The sequence below is a fragment of the Camelina sativa genome, chromosome 4, assembly GCF_000633955.1.
Source record: "Camelina sativa cultivar DH55 chromosome 4, Cs, whole genome shotgun sequence".
In the NCBI taxonomy this organism is placed as follows: Eukaryota; Viridiplantae; Streptophyta; class Magnoliopsida; order Brassicales; family Brassicaceae; genus Camelina; species Camelina sativa.
The window spans coordinates 27,468,859-27,486,678 of NC_025688.1; the positions used below are offsets into that span (position 1 = coordinate 27,468,859).

General features: G+C 36.8%; 7 protein-coding genes across 9 annotated transcripts; 2 read left to right on the forward strand and 5 right to left on the reverse strand.

The window, feature by feature from the left end:
* LOC109125006 (AT-hook motif nuclear-localized protein 16-like) lies at nucleotides 3–988 on the reverse strand (the record flags this gene model as incomplete). The annotated part of the gene is made up of 1 exon (XM_019244256.1): nucleotides 3–988. A coding segment is annotated over exon 1 (657 nt), but the record flags the coding sequence as incomplete, so codon positions are not given.
* LOC104782804 lies at nucleotides 1,123–2,974 on the reverse strand. Of its 3 annotated transcripts, none has more exons than XM_010507841.2 (3): nucleotides 2,865–2,974; nucleotides 1,518–2,499; nucleotides 1,123–1,421 (listed from the first exon to the last, which is right to left on the reverse strand). In XM_010507841.2, exons 2-3 carry the CDS (start codon nucleotides 2,487–2,489, stop codon nucleotides 1,416–1,418), a joined length of 978 nt encoding a protein of 325 aa, XP_010506143.1. In that variant the 5' UTR covers nucleotides 2,490–2,499; nucleotides 2,865–2,974; the 3' UTR covers nucleotides 1,123–1,415. The 3 variants fall into 3 exon arrangements, with proteins under 3 accessions (XP_010506143.1, XP_010506144.1, XP_010506145.1); XM_010507842.1 differs by having other exon boundaries at nucleotides 1,518–2,495; nucleotides 2,865–2,972; XM_010507843.2 differs by having other exon boundaries at nucleotides 1,518–2,491; nucleotides 2,865–2,948.
* Nucleotides 3,097–6,656, forward strand: LOC104782806 (zinc transport protein ZntB-like). Its single transcript, XM_010507846.2, has 7 exons — nucleotides 3,097–3,853; nucleotides 3,978–4,166; nucleotides 4,277–4,368; nucleotides 4,644–4,703; nucleotides 4,806–4,875; nucleotides 4,998–5,201; nucleotides 5,288–6,656. The coding sequence occupies exons 1-7, from the start codon at nucleotides 3,341–3,343 to the stop codon at nucleotides 5,678–5,680; spliced, it is 1,521 nt and encodes a 506-aa protein (XP_010506148.1). The 5' UTR covers nucleotides 3,097–3,340; the 3' UTR covers nucleotides 5,681–6,656.
* Nucleotides 5,727–7,072, reverse strand: LOC104782805 (F-box/LRR-repeat protein At2g43260-like). The gene is made up of 2 exons (XM_010507845.2): nucleotides 6,708–7,072; nucleotides 5,727–6,586 (listed from the first exon to the last, which is right to left on the reverse strand). Exons 1-2 carry the CDS (start codon nucleotides 6,946–6,948, stop codon nucleotides 5,838–5,840), a joined length of 990 nt encoding a protein of 329 aa, XP_010506147.1. The 5' UTR covers nucleotides 6,949–7,072; the 3' UTR covers nucleotides 5,727–5,837.
* On the reverse strand, nucleotides 9,227–12,643 carry LOC104782807 (probable receptor-like protein kinase At2g42960). The gene is made up of 8 exons (XM_010507847.2): nucleotides 12,198–12,643; nucleotides 11,041–11,737; nucleotides 10,848–10,952; nucleotides 10,626–10,748; nucleotides 10,369–10,539; nucleotides 10,125–10,254; nucleotides 9,810–10,019; nucleotides 9,227–9,721 (listed from the first exon to the last, which is right to left on the reverse strand). Exons 2-8 carry the CDS (start codon nucleotides 11,691–11,693, stop codon nucleotides 9,602–9,604), a joined length of 1,512 nt encoding a protein of 503 aa, XP_010506149.1. The 5' UTR covers nucleotides 11,694–11,737; nucleotides 12,198–12,643; the 3' UTR covers nucleotides 9,227–9,601.
* Nucleotides 15,147–16,185, forward strand: LOC104782809. Its single transcript, XM_010507849.2, has 3 exons — nucleotides 15,147–15,451; nucleotides 15,617–15,694; nucleotides 15,771–16,185. The coding sequence occupies exons 1-3, from the start codon at nucleotides 15,277–15,279 to the stop codon at nucleotides 16,076–16,078; spliced, it is 561 nt and encodes a 186-aa protein (XP_010506151.1). The 5' UTR covers nucleotides 15,147–15,276; the 3' UTR covers nucleotides 16,079–16,185.
* Nucleotides 16,262–17,814, reverse strand: LOC104782808 (aspartic proteinase CDR1-like). Its single transcript, XM_019245045.1, has one exon. The coding sequence runs from the start codon at nucleotides 17,727–17,729 to the stop codon at nucleotides 16,281–16,283; it is 1,449 nt and encodes a 482-aa protein (XP_019100590.1). The 5' UTR covers nucleotides 17,730–17,814; the 3' UTR covers nucleotides 16,262–16,280.

A 17,820-nucleotide genomic window follows, 5' to 3' on the forward strand; every position in this document is an offset into this window, starting at 1 on the left:
CCATTCTGGTAGTACTGCTGGTTTTGCATAGAAGCAGCTTCATCATCGTCCATAGGAAGACGATCAAAAACAGCATTCATGAAAGATGCAGCCATGAGAACAACAGGACCAGACGCGATTAGCCCACCAACCACTCCTCCACCAACAACCTGTCCTTGAGGTCCGGCTAAGTAAATGGTCAGACCAGTTATTCCAAGTGGTGCTGGTGGAGGCAAGATTGATCCAAGCAATGAGAGGATCTCGTAACGTCCGTGTAATGTCACAATTGCTCCTGATGAAGCTGGTTGCCTTAATGTCACATTGGTGACACAACCATTGGCACTGAGTATGCAGAGACCTCTCTGTTTCCTTCTTGCGAAATCCGATAAAGTCTCACAGATGTCACAACCTGAGCTGATCTCGACGGCATTAGCTCTGAGGGAATTTGGACTGTCGTGAGTCACAATGATTGGTGGTTTGGGCTTGTTTTTGGAGCCAGCGGGTCTGCCACGTGGCCTCTTAGCCATCTCTCCTTCGATTGATGAAACCGGTTGGACCGCTTTGGGTAATGCTTTCAGGTTGCTGTTGTTGTTATTGCCTCTCTCCGTTGCTTCATGGTTCCTCATTGGAACTGACTTGGATCCTACAGAGGTTGGTGTTAGAGCTGTACCTCCAGCCATTGTTATGATTGTTATTATATTTTCAGCTGAAAGATTCAGAGATCTTTGTGAGGAGTTTGTGGGTATAAGTAAGGAGATTTTGGTGAATTATAATATGGTAGAGACACCAAAAGAATGATTGTGGAGAGTAGGAGATGGTTAAGTTGTCACCAAAATTGTGATTAATAGTTAACAAATTATTTTGCAAAAAAAAAAAAAAAAAGTTTCTGGCAGCCTACTTCTCAACAGATGATTATGCATTTGATTCATGATAATTGTCTTCTTTAACAGAGAGATTCATAATAATGTTTAAATCCTTTTTGGTACAAAATGTACATAAAAACTACTGAATACTGATTGATAGTTGGAGAACAACAAAAAAATGAGAGTCATCATCACTCACTTGCAAGTGGTGGGTTTCCAAATTTAAAATCCTGGATCAGTTTCGAAAGCTTCATTCTCTGCTTAAGATTACACCACGATGTAAAATACATAAAGTACATTAACTCAATTTTGTTGTAAACACAAATTTGGTCTTTTATCATGGTTTTTGATCGGATATGGTCCCAGACTGAAACAAAACACAACCAAGGGAACCAGACCACAATGATATAGAAAGTTCAATAAAAAAACCAAAGACAGCTCCCTATTCAAAAGTCTGATCCAAACCAGTTATTAAAAAGCACACCAATATAAGTCTTTCATATAATTTATATAGTTTTCAAGATCCAAGATTCAATACTTAACAACCATTCTGTCTCTTCAGCTCTCTTTTCCTTACTCCTGTAAGAATAATCAGATTAAACTTGTTAGTAAAAACGATCATAGATAGTGTTCAAGCTTATATATAAGCAAAAGAGAAGAAGAGCATATAATAACCTCATCGTCGTCATCATCATCTTCTTCCTTCTTCAGACGGGTGGAGCCACCTTCCTTGATAATAGGAAGCTTCATTGCCCCAAATGGTGTATCAACATCGACATTACCTTTGATAGTGTACCCAGTTCCTTTCCCACGGATCATGTCCCAAAGAGCAGAACCAAAGTCCTTTGGTCGGAAAGTCATTGGCACATTAATCAACCCACTTCCATTTTTGTCAAGCTTGATCGAGTCAGATATCTCAGCTTTCCCAATGCTTACATCACACAACCAAACCTCACAGTCCAAGTCATTGAGCCCCAAGTCAAAGTCATTCATGTTCTGAAGCCTCACGTGGAGGATCGCCACGGTTTCTTCCAAAGAGAACTTCTGGAACTTAATCTTCTCGATATCAACATCCGGTTTCTTAGGAATAGGGATCTCACCACATTTCTCAAGAGGCAATGTCAGCCTTCCCAGAACAGGCACGTCCACAATGAGATCAACCTTGATCCTGTAAGGTATGATCATCCCGGGGTTGATGTCGTTGTAAGTGTTCTTGATGTCAGCATAGATCAAAGTCAATGGTATCTTAACAGTTTCTTCACCATGAGCTTTGAGGGTTCCAGCATCAGGGATCAATCCTGAAACAAGTTTCCTGCCATCGCTCTCGACAAGGTAGTTGACATCGATCAAAGGGATAGGAACTGGATTAGGGTTCTTGACAAGCACATCAACAACAATATCAGCTCTCTCGAGATTGATCTTAGGGATATGAATAGCAGAGACATCAGCAGTAGGCTTCCCAAACCCAATGGTTTCCTCGATTTTCTCACCAATGTCATGAATGAAACCTTTCACCTTATCAAAGAATCCACCTTTCCCTTCTTCGTTTTCCTCGTCCTTATCCTTTTGACTTCTGTCGACGATTTTCACGTCACCCTCATCAGGACCTCTAGTTAGGATCTCCGGTTTATCCTCAGAAGTAGACATACCTACCTACCTAAGCAGCAAACAAACAGTAATCAGTAAGTTGTAAAAGGCTGATGATACAATACAATGCTGATCTTTGATCTGACACTCGCATCACAATAAAGATCTAATCAACTAGGGATCATAACAACATATCCTAGTGGTATGTATAAGCTTAAACCAAACAACAAACAATGCCAAGAAACGATCAGAATGTTGGATCTAAACAAAGATAGAACTAGATCAACCTAAGTGTCAAACAGATCGGTGAAAATAAGGTCAGGATCAGAAAAAAAAAGCTCGATCTAATATCACCAACGTTCGTTATCTCTGATGAAATCAATCATAAAAGTATCAGCACAAGAACAACAAAAACAATCAAAAGAAAAGTTGAACCTGGAGAGTTGGATTGGATGAAATTGAGTTGCAGAGACAGAGACGAGAGCAGAGTAGTGGTGGTGCTCAACCAAAAATGATTGCAGAAGAAGACGAAGAAGATCGTTGAAAAAGTAACTCCCACTCGTATTGGGCTTTTGTTGGGTCCTTAAGGTCCAGTGAGGCCCAAATATTGTTGATGTACACGTGTGTGTTTTTTGTTTTGTTGGTTGACCTATCTGTGCCTTCTAGTAATCTAAGTCCTCGTCTCGGGCGTGTGCCACATAATGCCTATCTCTCTCTCTCTCACTCTCTTTCTTCGAATCGGTGCCATTCTTAGGAATATTTGTTGCGTTTGATTCCTTGAGCTTAAGGTTGCGTTTGAATTTCGTTTAATTTGCAGCCTTAAAATTTCGAGAGAGAGAGAGAGAGAGACGACTGGATTTATGAATCAAAAAAAAAAAAATCTGTGATTGAGAGTGAAATTGAATTTTGAAATGATGAATGCGAATAACAACAACAACAACAACGGGAATAATCCAGGTTATCATAATCTCTGGACCAATGGCCTTATCTGTGCTTTCGAGTTTTGTCAAGGTCCTCGTCACAACAACAGCACAAGTGTACAGTGTTGTTATGATAGGAATAAACAGAATTGTAAATCAGACCAGTTTGGTTCTACTGAAGGAGAAGAGCCTTTGAGGAGTTGCTGGCGAGGAATTGGATGGGATAGGATCTCTGAGCTTGTTAAGACTGTGCAAGTTGATAATGATTGGAAATTTCAAAACATTGGTATAGATGAGGAGGATAAAGCCACAGTTGCTGAGCTTGCTGCTCCTTACTGGGAAAGACCACTTGCTGGTCCGACTTGGTGGTGCCATGTTGATCCTACCCATCCAGGTATTGCCTCCTGGTTGCGTAATGCGCATTGGTTACATCCTGCTGTAAGCCTTGCTCTGCGTGACGAAAGCAAGCTTATTAGTGACCGAATGAAACATATTTTATATGAGGTAGAAGTTTCTTTTCAAGTATGTTTGCTTCTTTGTTTTGTAATGTGAGGACTGTGCTTTGGTTCTACTACAGCTGTAACTGATCAAACTTGTTGTTGTTATATTATATGTTGGTGGTGGATAGGTTCCTGTTAGAGTTGGTGGTGGGCTGCTGTTTGAGCTGTTGGGACAATCTGCTGGTGATCCTTTTATTGAAGAAGATGACATACCTATTGTTTTAAGGTCATGGCAAGCACAGAACTTTCTGGTGACTGCTTTGCACGTTAAAGGTTCTGCCTTGAACATTAGTGTGTTAGGTATTACAGAAGTCCAGGTTTGTTCTTCTCATCTGATTTATTGTTTTCTTTCATTCGTTTGTCAATTAGTCAAAACAGGTTTTTCAGTCTTTTGAGTCTTCTTCTATGCCTTTCTTTCTCTTAACAGGAAATGCTTATTGCTGGTGGAGCCTGCATTCCGAGAACCATTCATGAACTAATAGCACATCTTGCATTCCGCCTTGCACGCTGGGATGATAGGTATTTGTCTTCCCGCGATCTAGATCAAGTTCTAAAAGATTGTATGCAAGCTTTTAGCAATGGATACACGTTTTACCTGGTCTACTTACGATATAGGCGATGAACTTGCCAAGCCTTAGTATTGCTTTGCTGAAACTTGAAAGATGCATCTTCTCCCGTACTAGATTACAGATGTAGATTCGTTATCTGTTTAGTTAAGATATAAGAACCTTTTGATTCTTTTTCATCCTCTGAATTTAAACCAATGATGATTGATATCGGTATCCTTAATGTAGGCTATTCCGGAAGTATATATTTGGTGCAGCTGATGAAGTTGAGTTGATGTTTATGAACAAGTACTTCAACTGAGCCTTCTCTTACTTTGGTATTTTCTTTCTTAGGTGCTCCTTGACATATATGTATAATGAAACAGAATAAACTGTTTTTGTTGATATCAGGAGACTGCACGAGGATCTAAATCTATTCACTACAATCTTGAATCAAGAGATCAGAAAGCTCTCGACCCAGGTAAGGCTTTCTTGCTTGACTACAAGATGAGATCAGCTAGCTAATCTGAAGTAGTGTTATTTATTTCTTCATACAAGTGACTTTATAATCACTACAATATTTTCATGTTCATCATTTATCAGGTTATCCGGGTGAAATGGTCTCTTCATGCTAGAGAAGAGATTGTGTTCGAGCTTCTTCAGCAACTAAAAGGAAACAGAACAAAAGACTTGCTAGAAGGAATAAAGAAGAGCACCCGCGGTATGATCAATGAACAAGAAGCCGTTCGTGGTCGGTTATTCACTATCCAGGACGTTATGCAAAACACGGTTCGAGCATGGTTGCAGGTGAGATTTTCATTTTTGGAGATGATGACCACGCAAGTAGAAAACTCTCCAAGCCATCTTAAATTTGTTTAGTTTGGCTTGGTTAGGACCGGAGCCTCACGGTTACACACAACCTAGGAATCTTTGGAGGAGTGGGTCTTTTGCTTTCAATAGTGACCGGTCTATTTGGAATCAACGTAGATGGGATACCAGGAGCTCAAGATTCTCCACATGCCTTTTTTATTTTCGCAGCTGTTCTCTTCTCCTCAGGCGCTGCGCTGGCGTTCGCTGCTTTACCCTACCTTGGACTTAAGAAGCCAGTGGCAGAAAAGAATGTGGAGACTAGGAAACAAGAGCTTGACGAACTGGTAAAGAAGTTTCAAAGAGAAGCCGAGTCTCATGCTCAGGTCTGCAAAAAAATTCCTCAGAACATAGAACGTACGACAAGTAGTTGTAGAATAATAGTCCATGATCCTAATGGATATGCTCTCTTGGATTGAAATCAATCCGTTTTATGATTTGTAAATTTTAACCCATGGCAAACTCTTTTCTTAAGAGAAACTTCTTTTAACATGGAAAAATCCCAAAACAATAGTATCTAATATGAGTTGTGGCGGTAAGCGAGAAACAGAGCATTTTAAATACTAAACTCAAGACCTAGAGGAGACAAAATAATAGCGGAAAACTACAATAGACATGTGCAGCGAGCAGTATAATTGGGATCTTTGGTCCGATTGATATCCGCGAAGTTGTTTTGGGAGGCAGAAGTGGGAGCCAATTCTCAATGAAAGGAGATATGACCAAAGTGTCTTTAGAGATGCAGCGAATGAGGTTAGTGCTTGGATAGAATTTCAACAATCTCTTTTTATTGTCATGGAAGAAGAGATTCCCTTGCTTGGAAACCGCCACCGGCCTGAAATGCACATCCGCAGGACAAGCGTAAAGATTTGAACACGAGTATAAGCGTATGGAGTAAGTCAAGGTCCATCCATCTTCTTTTTGTGCATCCATGGTCAATATCTCTAGTCTCCAGGGCGAAGTGGCAGTTGTGGATAGAGCTAGACGGCCATCAAGGTTCACAAGCTGCTCCGCGCATATGAATGTAGTGGAATACCGTGTTGAAGGAACATCACGAAACTCTAGTGTGTGAAGATCCAAAGCTAGTAGTTTCAAAAGATCAGAACCTAACCAGTAAATTGAGCCATTCACACAGGCCGACTTCCTTCTGGCATCGACCACATAAGGAGGGGGACGTACTGATCTCCGCCATTCACCAATATTGACATCAAGAACCTCACAGTAATGGTGAGGATCAAAGAACATCCTCACAACTTTAAAGCTCCCATTGACTTTGTCCCTACCAAATCCCATCGCCCACAATGCAGGGAAAATATTGCACCCCTTACCTACGATTTTCAATTCTTCTAAACCAATCAATTCCTTTAAAAAAAAAAAAAAAAAAAAAAAAAAAAANAAAAAAAAAAAAAAATCCCATATATAGACAGACCACATCGACCTCTTCGTCACCTTCGAATCGCGACTCGCTCGTCCGTTCTACTCCTCCAGCAGCAAGGATTTGCCGGCGGCTCTTTCGAAGATTCATACGCCTCTCCGCGAAACTCTTCGATTCCACGATTGATCTCCATCCTTTGGAGACGGCTCTGAATTTGCGGATGGATTTCAACGGCAATCGAAGGATGATTTCTTCCAGTAGATCGGGAACTAGGTAGAAGATCATCGGATTAGGGTTTTGTTCTTCTTCCGACATCGGACCGAATTGAGATGGTTTAATTTTATTTACTTTACCCTTCTGTTTCTTTTTTTTTTGTTTTAAAATCTTTTAATTACTTTCAAAAAAAATTGTTAGCGGATAAAATTAATATCCGGTTTAGAATTTTAATGAACTGTTTACTTTGGTAAATGGCTTATGATTAGTGTTTGCCTAATTATCCTCAAATAGTAATTAAAACATAAGTATACTGTATATGATTAAAATATGCAGCAAAAAGGTCAAAAAAATATGGTAAATGCAGGAATCGAACACTCCACCTATCCTTTCAAAGGTCATATAAACATTACCAACTGATACAATAGATAATTGTTGTACATAGATATTAAATAAAAGATAATAATCAGTACAACAAAGATTCGCCATTGTTGGCACAAGGCACAAAGATCAATTCATGAGGCTAATTATTTTATTTAACGATTAGCTTTAGTTTCCAATATATACAGTTTATAAACATTACACCGAAAGGTTCTTTCAATTTCTCCAAAAATGATTTTGATTTAAGAAAACATTATACTTATTAATGTTTTCTTAAATTAAACATTTGATTACTCACAGTTTCACAGTTTTCGAGTTTTTTCACTTAAATTAATGTGTTAATGATGAGAAAAGAAAAATAAGATAGGATTAACTAACTTAACTACTCGAATATACTTTTTCGATCATTCTTATTCAATAATACAATGATAACATATTTTTGGTCAAACAATATTTAAATGAGATATGATTATATTAATTCCTTAAAACAAATTGTTGTGAATATATAAAGTTAGTTTTTAGTCTGACTTTATTGGTACAATTGAATCATTTTCCCATATAATTTTAATATGTTGACTTCATCAATCAATTTGGAAGAACGTTTTTAATTCTAATTAATCATCTCGAATAATATTTATTTTAATAACTGAATTTAAATAATATGTTAGTCTTTTGCGTTTGTTGGACAATGAAAAGACTAATGAGTGATTTATCAAACAATAATTAAGGAAAATATTTAAAAAAAATTGTACGAGAGATGGCTATACTTATATAAACGAATATTTCTATAATATAAATAATTAAATAATCTATTTATTTAATAAATTACTAAATTCTTTTAAAAATATTGTTTTATCTGAAAAATAACGATCTAATATATAAACATTTTAGTTAGTCATCATTTCACGAGATGATGTGTATAATAATAAAACTTGGAGGTTCATCCAAGAATGGTCAGTGCATTCAAATCATTGCAGGATCGGTATGAAGTACTTTCACTTTCTAAAGACTTATTGTTTCTTTTCCTCGATGTGATTATTTATTTATTTTTGTGAAAATACACTAGTTTGATCCAATTTTGGTAATTAACACTCCATCATAACTCATTACTAGAATGACACAACTTTTATGTAGAAAGACCAAAAACTCACTAATTTTTAATTTCATTTAGAAAAAGTAATAATAATAAAAAAATGTTTTCAAATATCATTTAAATATATGATGAATGAAAAAATTTATGAAAATATGATGTTTAAAAATATATTTTTAAATATGATTTATAAAAATAAATTATAAAAGTATGATTTAACAATATAATGTATAAAAATAATATTCAGAAATATGATGTTTAAAAATTTATACTAAACGAATATAGTGTATAATAATATTACTAAAGTATGCTTTATGAAAAATATAATATAATGTATAAAAATATGATATTTTAAACTTATTTAAGAAAAAATGTGATTTTAAAAGATATGATGTTGAAAAGTATTATTCAAGATATGATTTATGAAAAATATAATGTATAAAATATGAAGTATAAATTTTGATGTTTAATAATATTTTTAAAATATGATTTCTAAATTAGTTTATGACTTTGTTTTTTTTTATCTGCAAGACAATCATAGCGGTTTAACTTACATTCTAGTTGGAAAATTAAAAATACATACATCATTGAAGAGGACTAACCGGATTAGTGAATTACTGTTATAGCTTTTTTAACTGGCCACGTGATGAGAACGTGTCAAAGAATCTAATTCAACTTACAATAATTTAGTGATATGAGAAAGTGAGAGTCACAACAAAGAAAAAACAATACGACAAGTACGACGCAACAGTTGACAGATTTGCAAGAAAAAAGCTAGTGGTTTTTATGGACGTTAGACTTTGATTAGTAATTCAAAATTCGTATAGCTTTGTCATCTTTCAATAAAGTTTTCACATTCTCATACATAACAAATAACAATGGGTATTGTAATAAGGAAAAATAACGATGTCTGGCTTTAAGCTAAGCCACTAGCCGTTATAATTGAACTTAGTTTTGTCTCTTTCTTATGTCTTACGTCTTCAGTCCATAGAATTACAAAGACATCTCTCTCTCCTTCTCTCGTCACATAAATCTTAAACACATGTTTTTGACTGACAAACGTTCCGTACCGACAAGACAGGAATAATTAGCTCCAAAATATTTAAAAAAAAAGATAAAAAGCCTCCTAAAGTTGCCGCAGCCATCAGTCATCACTCCACATGCTCTTTTGATCATCTGAGAGAGACAGAGCAAATCAAACGTGTGTGATCATCAATCAATTAGTTTGCTAAGTAGAAACGAAACATCTCAAGACTTGAAGAAGCTGCTGTCTCATTCTATTTCTTATTCACCAGTCTTCTCAGGCTTTGTAATGTGAGTATCTGAACTTCTAGGACCAAGAGATTCGTCTTTGGTCTCAACAATCTCCATGCTCGCTGTTTTGCTCCTTCTGTTCCTCCTCTCCTGCCATAACATGAAGATTTTGTATGAATGATGAATACAGAAACATATATATTTATAACAACTGTTACAGCTTTGGACCATCATATACCTTGTGAAAAGGGTGTTCATCGGATTCAAGCATCCGTGCAACCTGACTCATTCTAGGACGTTTCTCTGCTTCAGGATCAACACATCTAAGGGAAACTAAAAGTGCGCGTTTCAGAGCACTTTTACTAGGTCTAGGTTCAAGTCTTGGATCCACAACTTCTTCAGCTCTTCTTGTTCCAACCATCATCTTTAGCCATTCAACAAGATTCACCTGCCAGCCAATACACAGACCGATTCATGATATTCAAGAAACGAACATATTCATAACCAAGATTTCCAAACAATGTACAAAATCTATACCAATTTTAATTAGTACCTCATTAGCAGGACGGCCATAATCAACTGGATCCCGACCAGTTACAGCTTCAAGAAGCAAAACACCGAAGCTATATATATCGCTCTTTTCGTTTAACATACCTGTATTAGCATATTCTGGTGCTACATATCTGAAAAAAAAAACAAAAACAAAAAAAACAGCAATTAAGTCTTTGTAAGGACATCATCTGAGAAGATAATAATGATAACCATGCCTAAGGAAGGTACAAAATTTTGGACTTTACCCAAAGGTACCCATGACTCTGGTTGTGATGTGACTCTCACCCGAGTCCAAGAGCTTGGCCAACCCAAAGTCAGAGAGTTTTGCATTAAACTCATCATCAATCAATATATTGCTTGCTTTTATATCTCTGTGGACCACTTTTGGTTCTATTGCTTCGTGTAAATAAGCAAGCCTGTAAAGTTGTACAAATTGCAGACCCTTTTATTATGCAAGCATTGAACATATCCAACAAAAGCCAAACTGTTTCAAACCACTTACGCTTGTGCAGTACCAGTAATGATCTTCATCCGTGCCTCCCAAGTGAGATTTCCATGTTGCCGCATTGCTCCATGTAGCCATTGTTCTAAGTTACCACTATTCACATACTCATAAACAAGCATCCTGCAATCATCATCATAATTCGAGACAGTAAGATCCTTTTGCTTTGGCAGTAGAACTGTAGAAGTATGTTCAAAATGATAAAATACAAGTGAGACTCACCGATGAACTCCCTCTATGCAATATCCTAAAAGCCTAACAAGATTCTTGTGTCGTACATGACCAATAGCCTCAACTTCTACCCGAAATTCCTTCTCAGCTTGCCCTCTAGCGACCAAAATTTGGAGATGATTATTATGGAAACCAAACATAGGATTTACAAACATGTCATAGTCCAGTTGAGTTGAAAACTTACAGATTGTTCAGAAGCTTCTTTACAGCAACTTCGGTACCATTAACTAGTTTACCCCTATAAACTACTCCATAACCACCCTCTCCAAGAACATTCACTGCAGCAAAACGGTTCGTAGCCAGCTCAAGATCCCTAAGAGTAAACCAGTGTCCCCAACCAAGATGTGATATCTCTGGTAAACCAACCAAAGGAGATGCTGTTACAGGTCCTCCATACTGTCTACCAGCACTTCCAAAGCCTCCTTCTTCACCGGAATGAGAACTACAAGCTCTCTCATGATGATTCACAGAACTACATTGACTCAAAGTATCATTATCACTAGACTTGGTTCTTCCCAAGTGAGACAGCATCGTTTTTCCAGTGGATTTATCATTCATTTCGATATATAAACTTTCAGCGTGAGGATTGTGATTCTGAAACCTAGCCCTGTCCACTCTGATATCTTTGGACTCATGTGGTGTCTGGTTGAAAGGAAACTTGCTTGAGGATCTTTTAGATCTCCGGCGGAATGTGATCCAAAGAGACAAGATGCAGAGAATCATAACTATGAATACTCCAACAACCAAACAAACCCATACCCACAACTTCAACCCCTTCAAACCAAAAAAAGATATCTTCTTGGACATCTCAGCGTTTAAAGAATTCTCAGGTGGCATCTCTGGTCCTGTATCAAGCTGCTAAAACCTTCTCTTATAACCACCTAGACAACAAGAGAGTGTCTGACAGTTAAACACTTGCACACATCATACAAAGACTAAAAAAGAGATATCTTTTTCCACACTTCTCAGTTGACAATTTAGCCATATAATCAACACAGAAACCGTACAAAGTATAAAATCTTGAAAGCAATGGAAGATAACTCAATCTGATGGGTGTGAGTTAAGTAAGAAGAAGGAAAAAAAAAAAACGCACACTTTCTTATTGGTATAAGCAAAAAAATTGCGGCATATCAACAAAACAAGGTATGGGGCATTACGTGTCCCCACGAAAGATGGGAGCTCGAAGAAACAAAAGAGCATCTTTGGCTTTTGAAACCATCGAAAAAAGCATCACTTAAGTTTGAAGCAAGAGACAATCTACAGAGAATCTAATCACATAATGCCATTTAAAGAAAACATACAGGGCAACAACAAACAAAAGAGAGAGCATATAAATTTTACCTTAGAATGTGGGGAGAGATAAAGCTTTGTCCTTTAGATGTTGTATCTTCATCTTAAAACAGAAGGAACGATGAAAGAAAGAAAGAGAATAAAAAAGGCTCCAACTTTTTTTTTATCTGTTTCTGAAGCAGAACCAGAGGAAGATACTGAAATCAATTGGCGTAGATGTACCAATAATGAATTGGAGATTTTGGGCTAACCAGAGATAGATAGATTCATCTAACCCAGAAGGAACTCTCATTAGAGTTATGGTTAAAAACCCCAAAAGAATATATTAATATAACGAGGAAGTGTGTATATATAAATTACACAGTGGTAATGGGTTAATGAGGAAATAAAAAAGTTTGGTGGAACTGGTTAGTGGGAGAGAAGCTTTGTTTGCAATGGAGGAAACAAGAGAGAGAGGGGAGTGAGCAGTGAAGGGAAAGCAAAGACAGTGGATTTGTCAACTGTAACATTTATAGCTGGTTGAAGAAAATAAATTAGATATTTTCACAACTTTTTTTTTTTTTTAATTATCAATATTAACAACCAAAAATTATTGCAAAAAAATTGAAATGGATAGAGAGACAGATATGGGTAGGGGTAAAGCACAAAAGAGGGAATTCCCAAACACACAGGCTTTGGGATTTTTAGGTCAATATTATTCAATATTGTACCTTTTTTTTTTCTTCCTTTCACATGTCAAGGTTTGGATTCTATCAAATTTACATTTTTGTTTTCTAGGTACTTCCAAATATTTAATTATGATATATACGCTTGTTGAAGACTTTATACTATTATTTTTTGGTCGTGGCGAATAATATATGGCATTCAATTGCACACAAATAGAAATTTATGTCTTTGTTTTGGGGAATGTTACAACTCATTAGTCATATGTGTAAGAAACCAATGTGCCTTTCTTGGAGAAAATGAATGAGTTCATTAGAGGAAGAGAGAGATTAAAAAAGCCTTTGATGGAGGCTTTACTTGGACCATAACTTTTGGATAAAGTTTTATGCCAAGAAAATAAATTAAATCTTATAAGCTTTTTAACATAATGATAAAAGATGATTTTGGATATGGTATAATTAAGTCCCTAATAGTAATATAAACATTGCACTTGCTGACTTGCATGTTGGTCGTCGTGTGATTGGTTGATGGTGGGTGGGGGTGTTGTTACAGGCTAAGGCCAGGTTTTGGCAGAGGAAAGAATGGCCAAATTTTTTTCAGAATACTGTTGTTGCCGCCATGTGATCATGTGCTCCTCACGTGTCTTACACCTCCTTTTAGTTAGATTCGTCGTCCTCAAGTGTTATCCCTCCCCAAAGTTTATGTGATTTTGAGGGCAGAAAATGTGATGGGAAGTCAGAAAAGAATGATTAGTCTTGATCAATAATCAATAGTAGATTTATATTATTTCTCCATGTGTGCGAATTTAGGCTATTATTGACACCCATATGTCAAATTTCCTTTTACAAAATAACATCTAGTGACATATATAATGAACCCCCATATGGGGTGATAGCGCAAGTTGACAAGTGTCACTAGAAGAATCTGATCAAGAATTCAAAAGACTTTTAATTGATTTAACTTAAAAGTACAAAATTATGGCATTGAGTTTTGGTAAGGAGGATGAAGTGTTCAAGCTCGATGGAAAACGAAAGAGATTCAATAACCTAACAATTATTATTGAATTTAGCTCTTAACAAGGTAGTTGAAAACTACTTGAACCAAACTAGAGACACATAATTGATGATTTTGCTTTGATTTGTCTCAGCTAGAAACCTCAAGGTATTCTCATTAAAACATTGGTTGGTCCGAGATGTATATATAGATGAATCTCTCGTAGTAAAAAGTTTTGCACAAATCGCATCTATATACATCGAAAAGTGTACTTTAATTCTTCCCCTATCATTTAGCATAGTTGAACTGCACCAATATATAGAAATACAGTGCCAACAAAACAAAAGAATTGTCACATATAGGTAAGCTTCAATCGAATTATTTAAAACAAATCAAATTGTCGTATATACAATTGTATATGTATTGCGTTTCCTTTATGTAGGCCTTTATAGATAAAGATGAAAGATAGATATAAAGAGGAAAAGTTTTTCTTTCGTTTGATTCATCAATTCCTATGTCTGTCCTTTCAAACTTTTCTCCTTTGCTTGACCACCAAAAAAAAGACATAAGCATTCACAACGGCTATTTGGAGACCGACAATCACAAATACGATACCGTATCATAGCTCAATAAGCATATGAACAATAATAAGACAACGTTTCTAGTTCCGTATCAGTTTCGACATCCGAGTCTCAATAATAAGACAACGTTTCTAGTTCCGTTTTAAAACGTTTATGTGAACAAAAACACACATAATTAAAATGTACTACACTACTATGTGTTGTTTTTGTCTAAAACGACTTTTTAACAATGAAACTAATGCAATAATTTACTGGTAAAAAAAGCTTAAGATACTATATACGCAAACTGTTACGGAAGTTAAGGGTCATATCTAAATGATCAAACCCAACATTAAGAGGAAAGCGAAATCCATAAATCCACAAATCCCCAACACACATCAAAGAAGCATGAAAAATACACATTTACATATTTTTCACTCTTAACTTTAATAGATAGGTAACCAAAATCTTCACTAATTATAATTGTAAGTAATCAACAAAGGATAAATTTAACTAAAATTTTCATGTAAGAAATCTTCATCTTTTTTTTTCAAGACAAAAAGTTAGCTTGGTTTTGAGTCTTTTGACTTTAGACTTCAGTTGATTTTTACTCTGGTAAAAATCATCGATAAGCGGAGAACCGACATGAAGGACTCCATGGCCCAATGGATAAGGCGCTGGTCTACGAAACCAGAGATTATCCCCAGTGGAGTCGTTTGTTTTTATTTTGGCGGTTTAGTTTGGTCAGACTCGGAGAGACGTATAATTAAATTATTTTTGTTTTCCAAAATAATATTTGCAAAATTTTCCTGACCTCTCAACGAAATTGAAATTTTGGAATCTCAAAGAGGAACACAGAACAGTAAAGAAACAACAAAAAAATTTGCAGTGGGAAGCTTCGATTTTTTCATGTTATGGCTTTGAACTTCTTCTCCGCTTCTCTTCACCCAATTTCAAATCCTTCTTCTTCTTCTCATCGATTCAATCAGAAACACCTCCTTTCCCCAACACGTGTCCGCTCTGAGAGGAACGAAATCGGCGTCACTGACAACGACAACAACAACGATCCTTCTTCATCTTCCTTCTCCGGTACATGATTCAAATTTCTGATCTTTCCGATAAGGGTTTAGTGGAAATTTGCCAATTTGGGAATTGAGAAAGGAACAAAATTGATTCTTGTTTTGTGTGATTTCTATGTAAAGATTAGATTTTTTTTTCGTTCTGATAAGCATTTGAATTCGTTTCCTTTTGAAGGTTCTTCTTCAACTTCATCTTCTTCATCAGTACGCACACAACTAGATCTCCTTGAACAGCTAACTTCAACAAGTGAAGGTACATTACATTACATGGTTTTGATTAGGTCGTAGTAGAATCATTCACCTGAGGGTTTATTATTAATCATCATCAGGGTACTTGAGTGATGGTGGTGGTGGTGGTAGCTTGAGGGGACTTACTATACGTGACCAACTGGCTGGACTTGTTGGTGACAGAGACGATGATTTCTCCATTCCCTTAGGCAAAAACTTAAAGAAAGTGAGTCCTAAATTCTTAACCACTTCTCAGAAAAGGAACATTAAGAGACAAAGCTACCTTAATGAGGTCTCTCGCAGGAATGATTCTGTTTTCTTTGCTACTATTGGCGCCTTTGTACTCCTTCCTCCTTTAGTGATTCTAGCCATTGCTATCTTAACTGGCTACGTTCAACTCTTCCCATAAGTATTAAAGTTTAAACACTTTTGTCAAAAAAACAAAATTGCATATAGCAGGAGTTGCTTGTAATTACATTTGAAATAATATCCAGTAATGAACATAGCTTGATCTTATTGGTATTATTGTCTACTCTTTGTTTGAGAAGGATTATCCTAAAGGATATTCCTAAAGGTTCTGTGTACAATTATGTTTATACATCTATTAGAGGTTATATATCAGCACAATTTGTGGGTGCGTACCCTAGTCTAGACTTCTTTGTATCATAGAGTATATGGAAATTTTGTTGCTGGTAGTTTCCAATGATGGAAAAGGATGATTTGGGAGTTCCTAGAATTGCCAAACAGACAATATCCTCACTCAACCTGATGAAGGTGTTCTCAACGGGGAACGTCCAAACTGCTCCATCTGCGAAAGCAATCCCGAGCTCAGGCAGCTTGATGTTCTCCTCTACGCCAGACACATTGAAACAAGGATCAAGGATATGGAAATCTCCAAACACCGGGTACTTCTCTTTTATTTTCTCTGCAAACTTGTTTTTGATGATCTCATATGCTGGTTCTGCGAAATAACTTAAGGTTGTACCCGAATCAATGATGGTTCCACCACCACCATCTGATGAGATGTTCCATGTTTCTTCAGGTATGTCATCAAGAGCTTCACCGTCGACTAGAATGGATTTGATCTGTATATAGTAAAATGACTCCACAGAGTTCTCCTTCCCGTTCACAAAAGAAGTGAAATTCAGATTTGGGTGGTTCAGCAAATCCTTGTCTTCTCCAAAGATCAACTTGCTGCTTACATTGGTGTCGCTGTTTCTATCCACAAGACAGTAGGAAAAGGAATGACCGTAGAGAGAATGAAGTTGAGAAGAAAACGAAAGAGGTCCTCTACCTAACCCAAGCAGACCTGAAGCACCATTGAAGAGACCTCGGTTCCAATGGCCACACCCAAACATCATGTTTTCCACCTTGTACACTGAGCTTTCTCCCTCAGTGGTCATGAGATTAACGGTGAAGGTCTCAACCGCGAAATCTCCTGTTGTGTTTGACCTGTCTCCATACCAGTAGAAATAAGGGCATGATTGGTTATCTGATTCACACTGTACTGGAGGATCGGGTGATGAGATGAGGCTGCATCTAGGGTCATTGCATGTTATGTTCTTGAACGAAGTGGATGATTTGGGGTCATAAAATGCACCGTTTTGATGGAAACAGTCGTAGCAAGGCAGGCATTGGAGCCAGTTTAAATCACTCCCGGTGTCAAGAATTAATGAAAAGTGTTTTGGTGGTGTGCCAACAAGCACATCCATGAAATATTCGCCAGAACCGTGCATCATACCAGACTGAAGAGTTGCTACCAGCTTCCCTGTTGAAGAAGCCTTTGGAGCTCCCACCAAAGAAATATCCGATGTAATCTTCTTCTTAACCTTCTCATATTTCGATTTATTAACCCGTGCGTGAAGCGTCTGAATTCTTGTGAGGTCTTGGATTTTAAGATCAACAACTGAATGTCTTGTTCCCTTTGTTTCTTGATTAATCTCCCTGCGTTTTAGTTGAAGCTTCACCAAATCTCCTGTATGATCCTTGGCAGGTTCATGTTCCATGGAGGAGAAACCGCAATCGTTGCTTGTGGAAGAAGAAACAGAACTGAAACGCATCAGATCTTGGGAATTAAACCCGTCAAGGGATGAAGAGTTATACTCATGTTTCTCTGAAAGAGGTCTACAGTCCCCGGAAAGTGGTGAGACA

Coding starts and splice junctions, on each gene's coding strand:
- LOC104782809 (XM_010507849.2), top strand. CDS start 15,277: ATGGCTTTGAACTTCTTCTCCGCTTCTCTTCACCCAATTTCAAATCCT. Junction 15,452..15,616: donor TTCTTCATCTTCCTTCTCCG/GTACATGATTCA, acceptor TTCCTTTTGAAG/GTTCTTCTTCAACTTCATCT. Junction 15,695..15,770: donor GCTAACTTCAACAAGTGAAG/GTACATTACATT, acceptor AATCATCATCAG/GGTACTTGAGTGATGGTGGT.
- LOC104782808 (XM_019245045.1), bottom strand. CDS start 17,729: ATGCGTTTCAGTTCTGTTTCTTCTTCCACAAGCAACGATTGCGGTTTC.
- LOC104782807 (XM_010507847.2), bottom strand. CDS start 11,693: ATGCCACCTGAGAATTCTTTAAACGCTGAGATGTCCAAGAAGATATCT. Junction 10,255..10,368: donor AGAGTCATGGGTACCTTTGG/GTAAAGTCCAAA, acceptor TTTTTTTTTCAG/ATATGTAGCACCAGAATATG. Junction 10,020..10,124: donor ATGGCCGTCCTGCTAATGAG/GTACTAATTAAA, acceptor ATTGGCTGGCAG/GTGAATCTTGTTGAATGGCT.
- LOC104782804 (XM_010507841.2), bottom strand. CDS start 2,489: ATGTCTACTTCTGAGGATAAACCGGAGATCCTAACTAGAGGTCCTGAT.
- LOC104782806 (XM_010507846.2), top strand. CDS start 3,341: ATGATGAATGCGAATAACAACAACAACAACAACGGGAATAATCCAGGT. Junction 4,167..4,276: donor TAGGTATTACAGAAGTCCAG/GTTTGTTCTTCT, acceptor TTCTCTTAACAG/GAAATGCTTATTGCTGGTGG. Junction 5,202..5,287: donor CGGTTCGAGCATGGTTGCAG/GTGAGATTTTCA, acceptor TGGCTTGGTTAG/GACCGGAGCCTCACGGTTAC.
- LOC104782805 (XM_010507845.2), bottom strand. CDS start 6,948: ATGTCGGAAGAAGAACAAAACCCTAATCCGATGATCTTCTACCTAGTT. Junction 6,587..6,707: donor GAGCGAGTCGCGATTCGAAG/GTGACGAAGAGG, acceptor TGAAAATCGTAG/GTAAGGGGTGCAATATTTTC.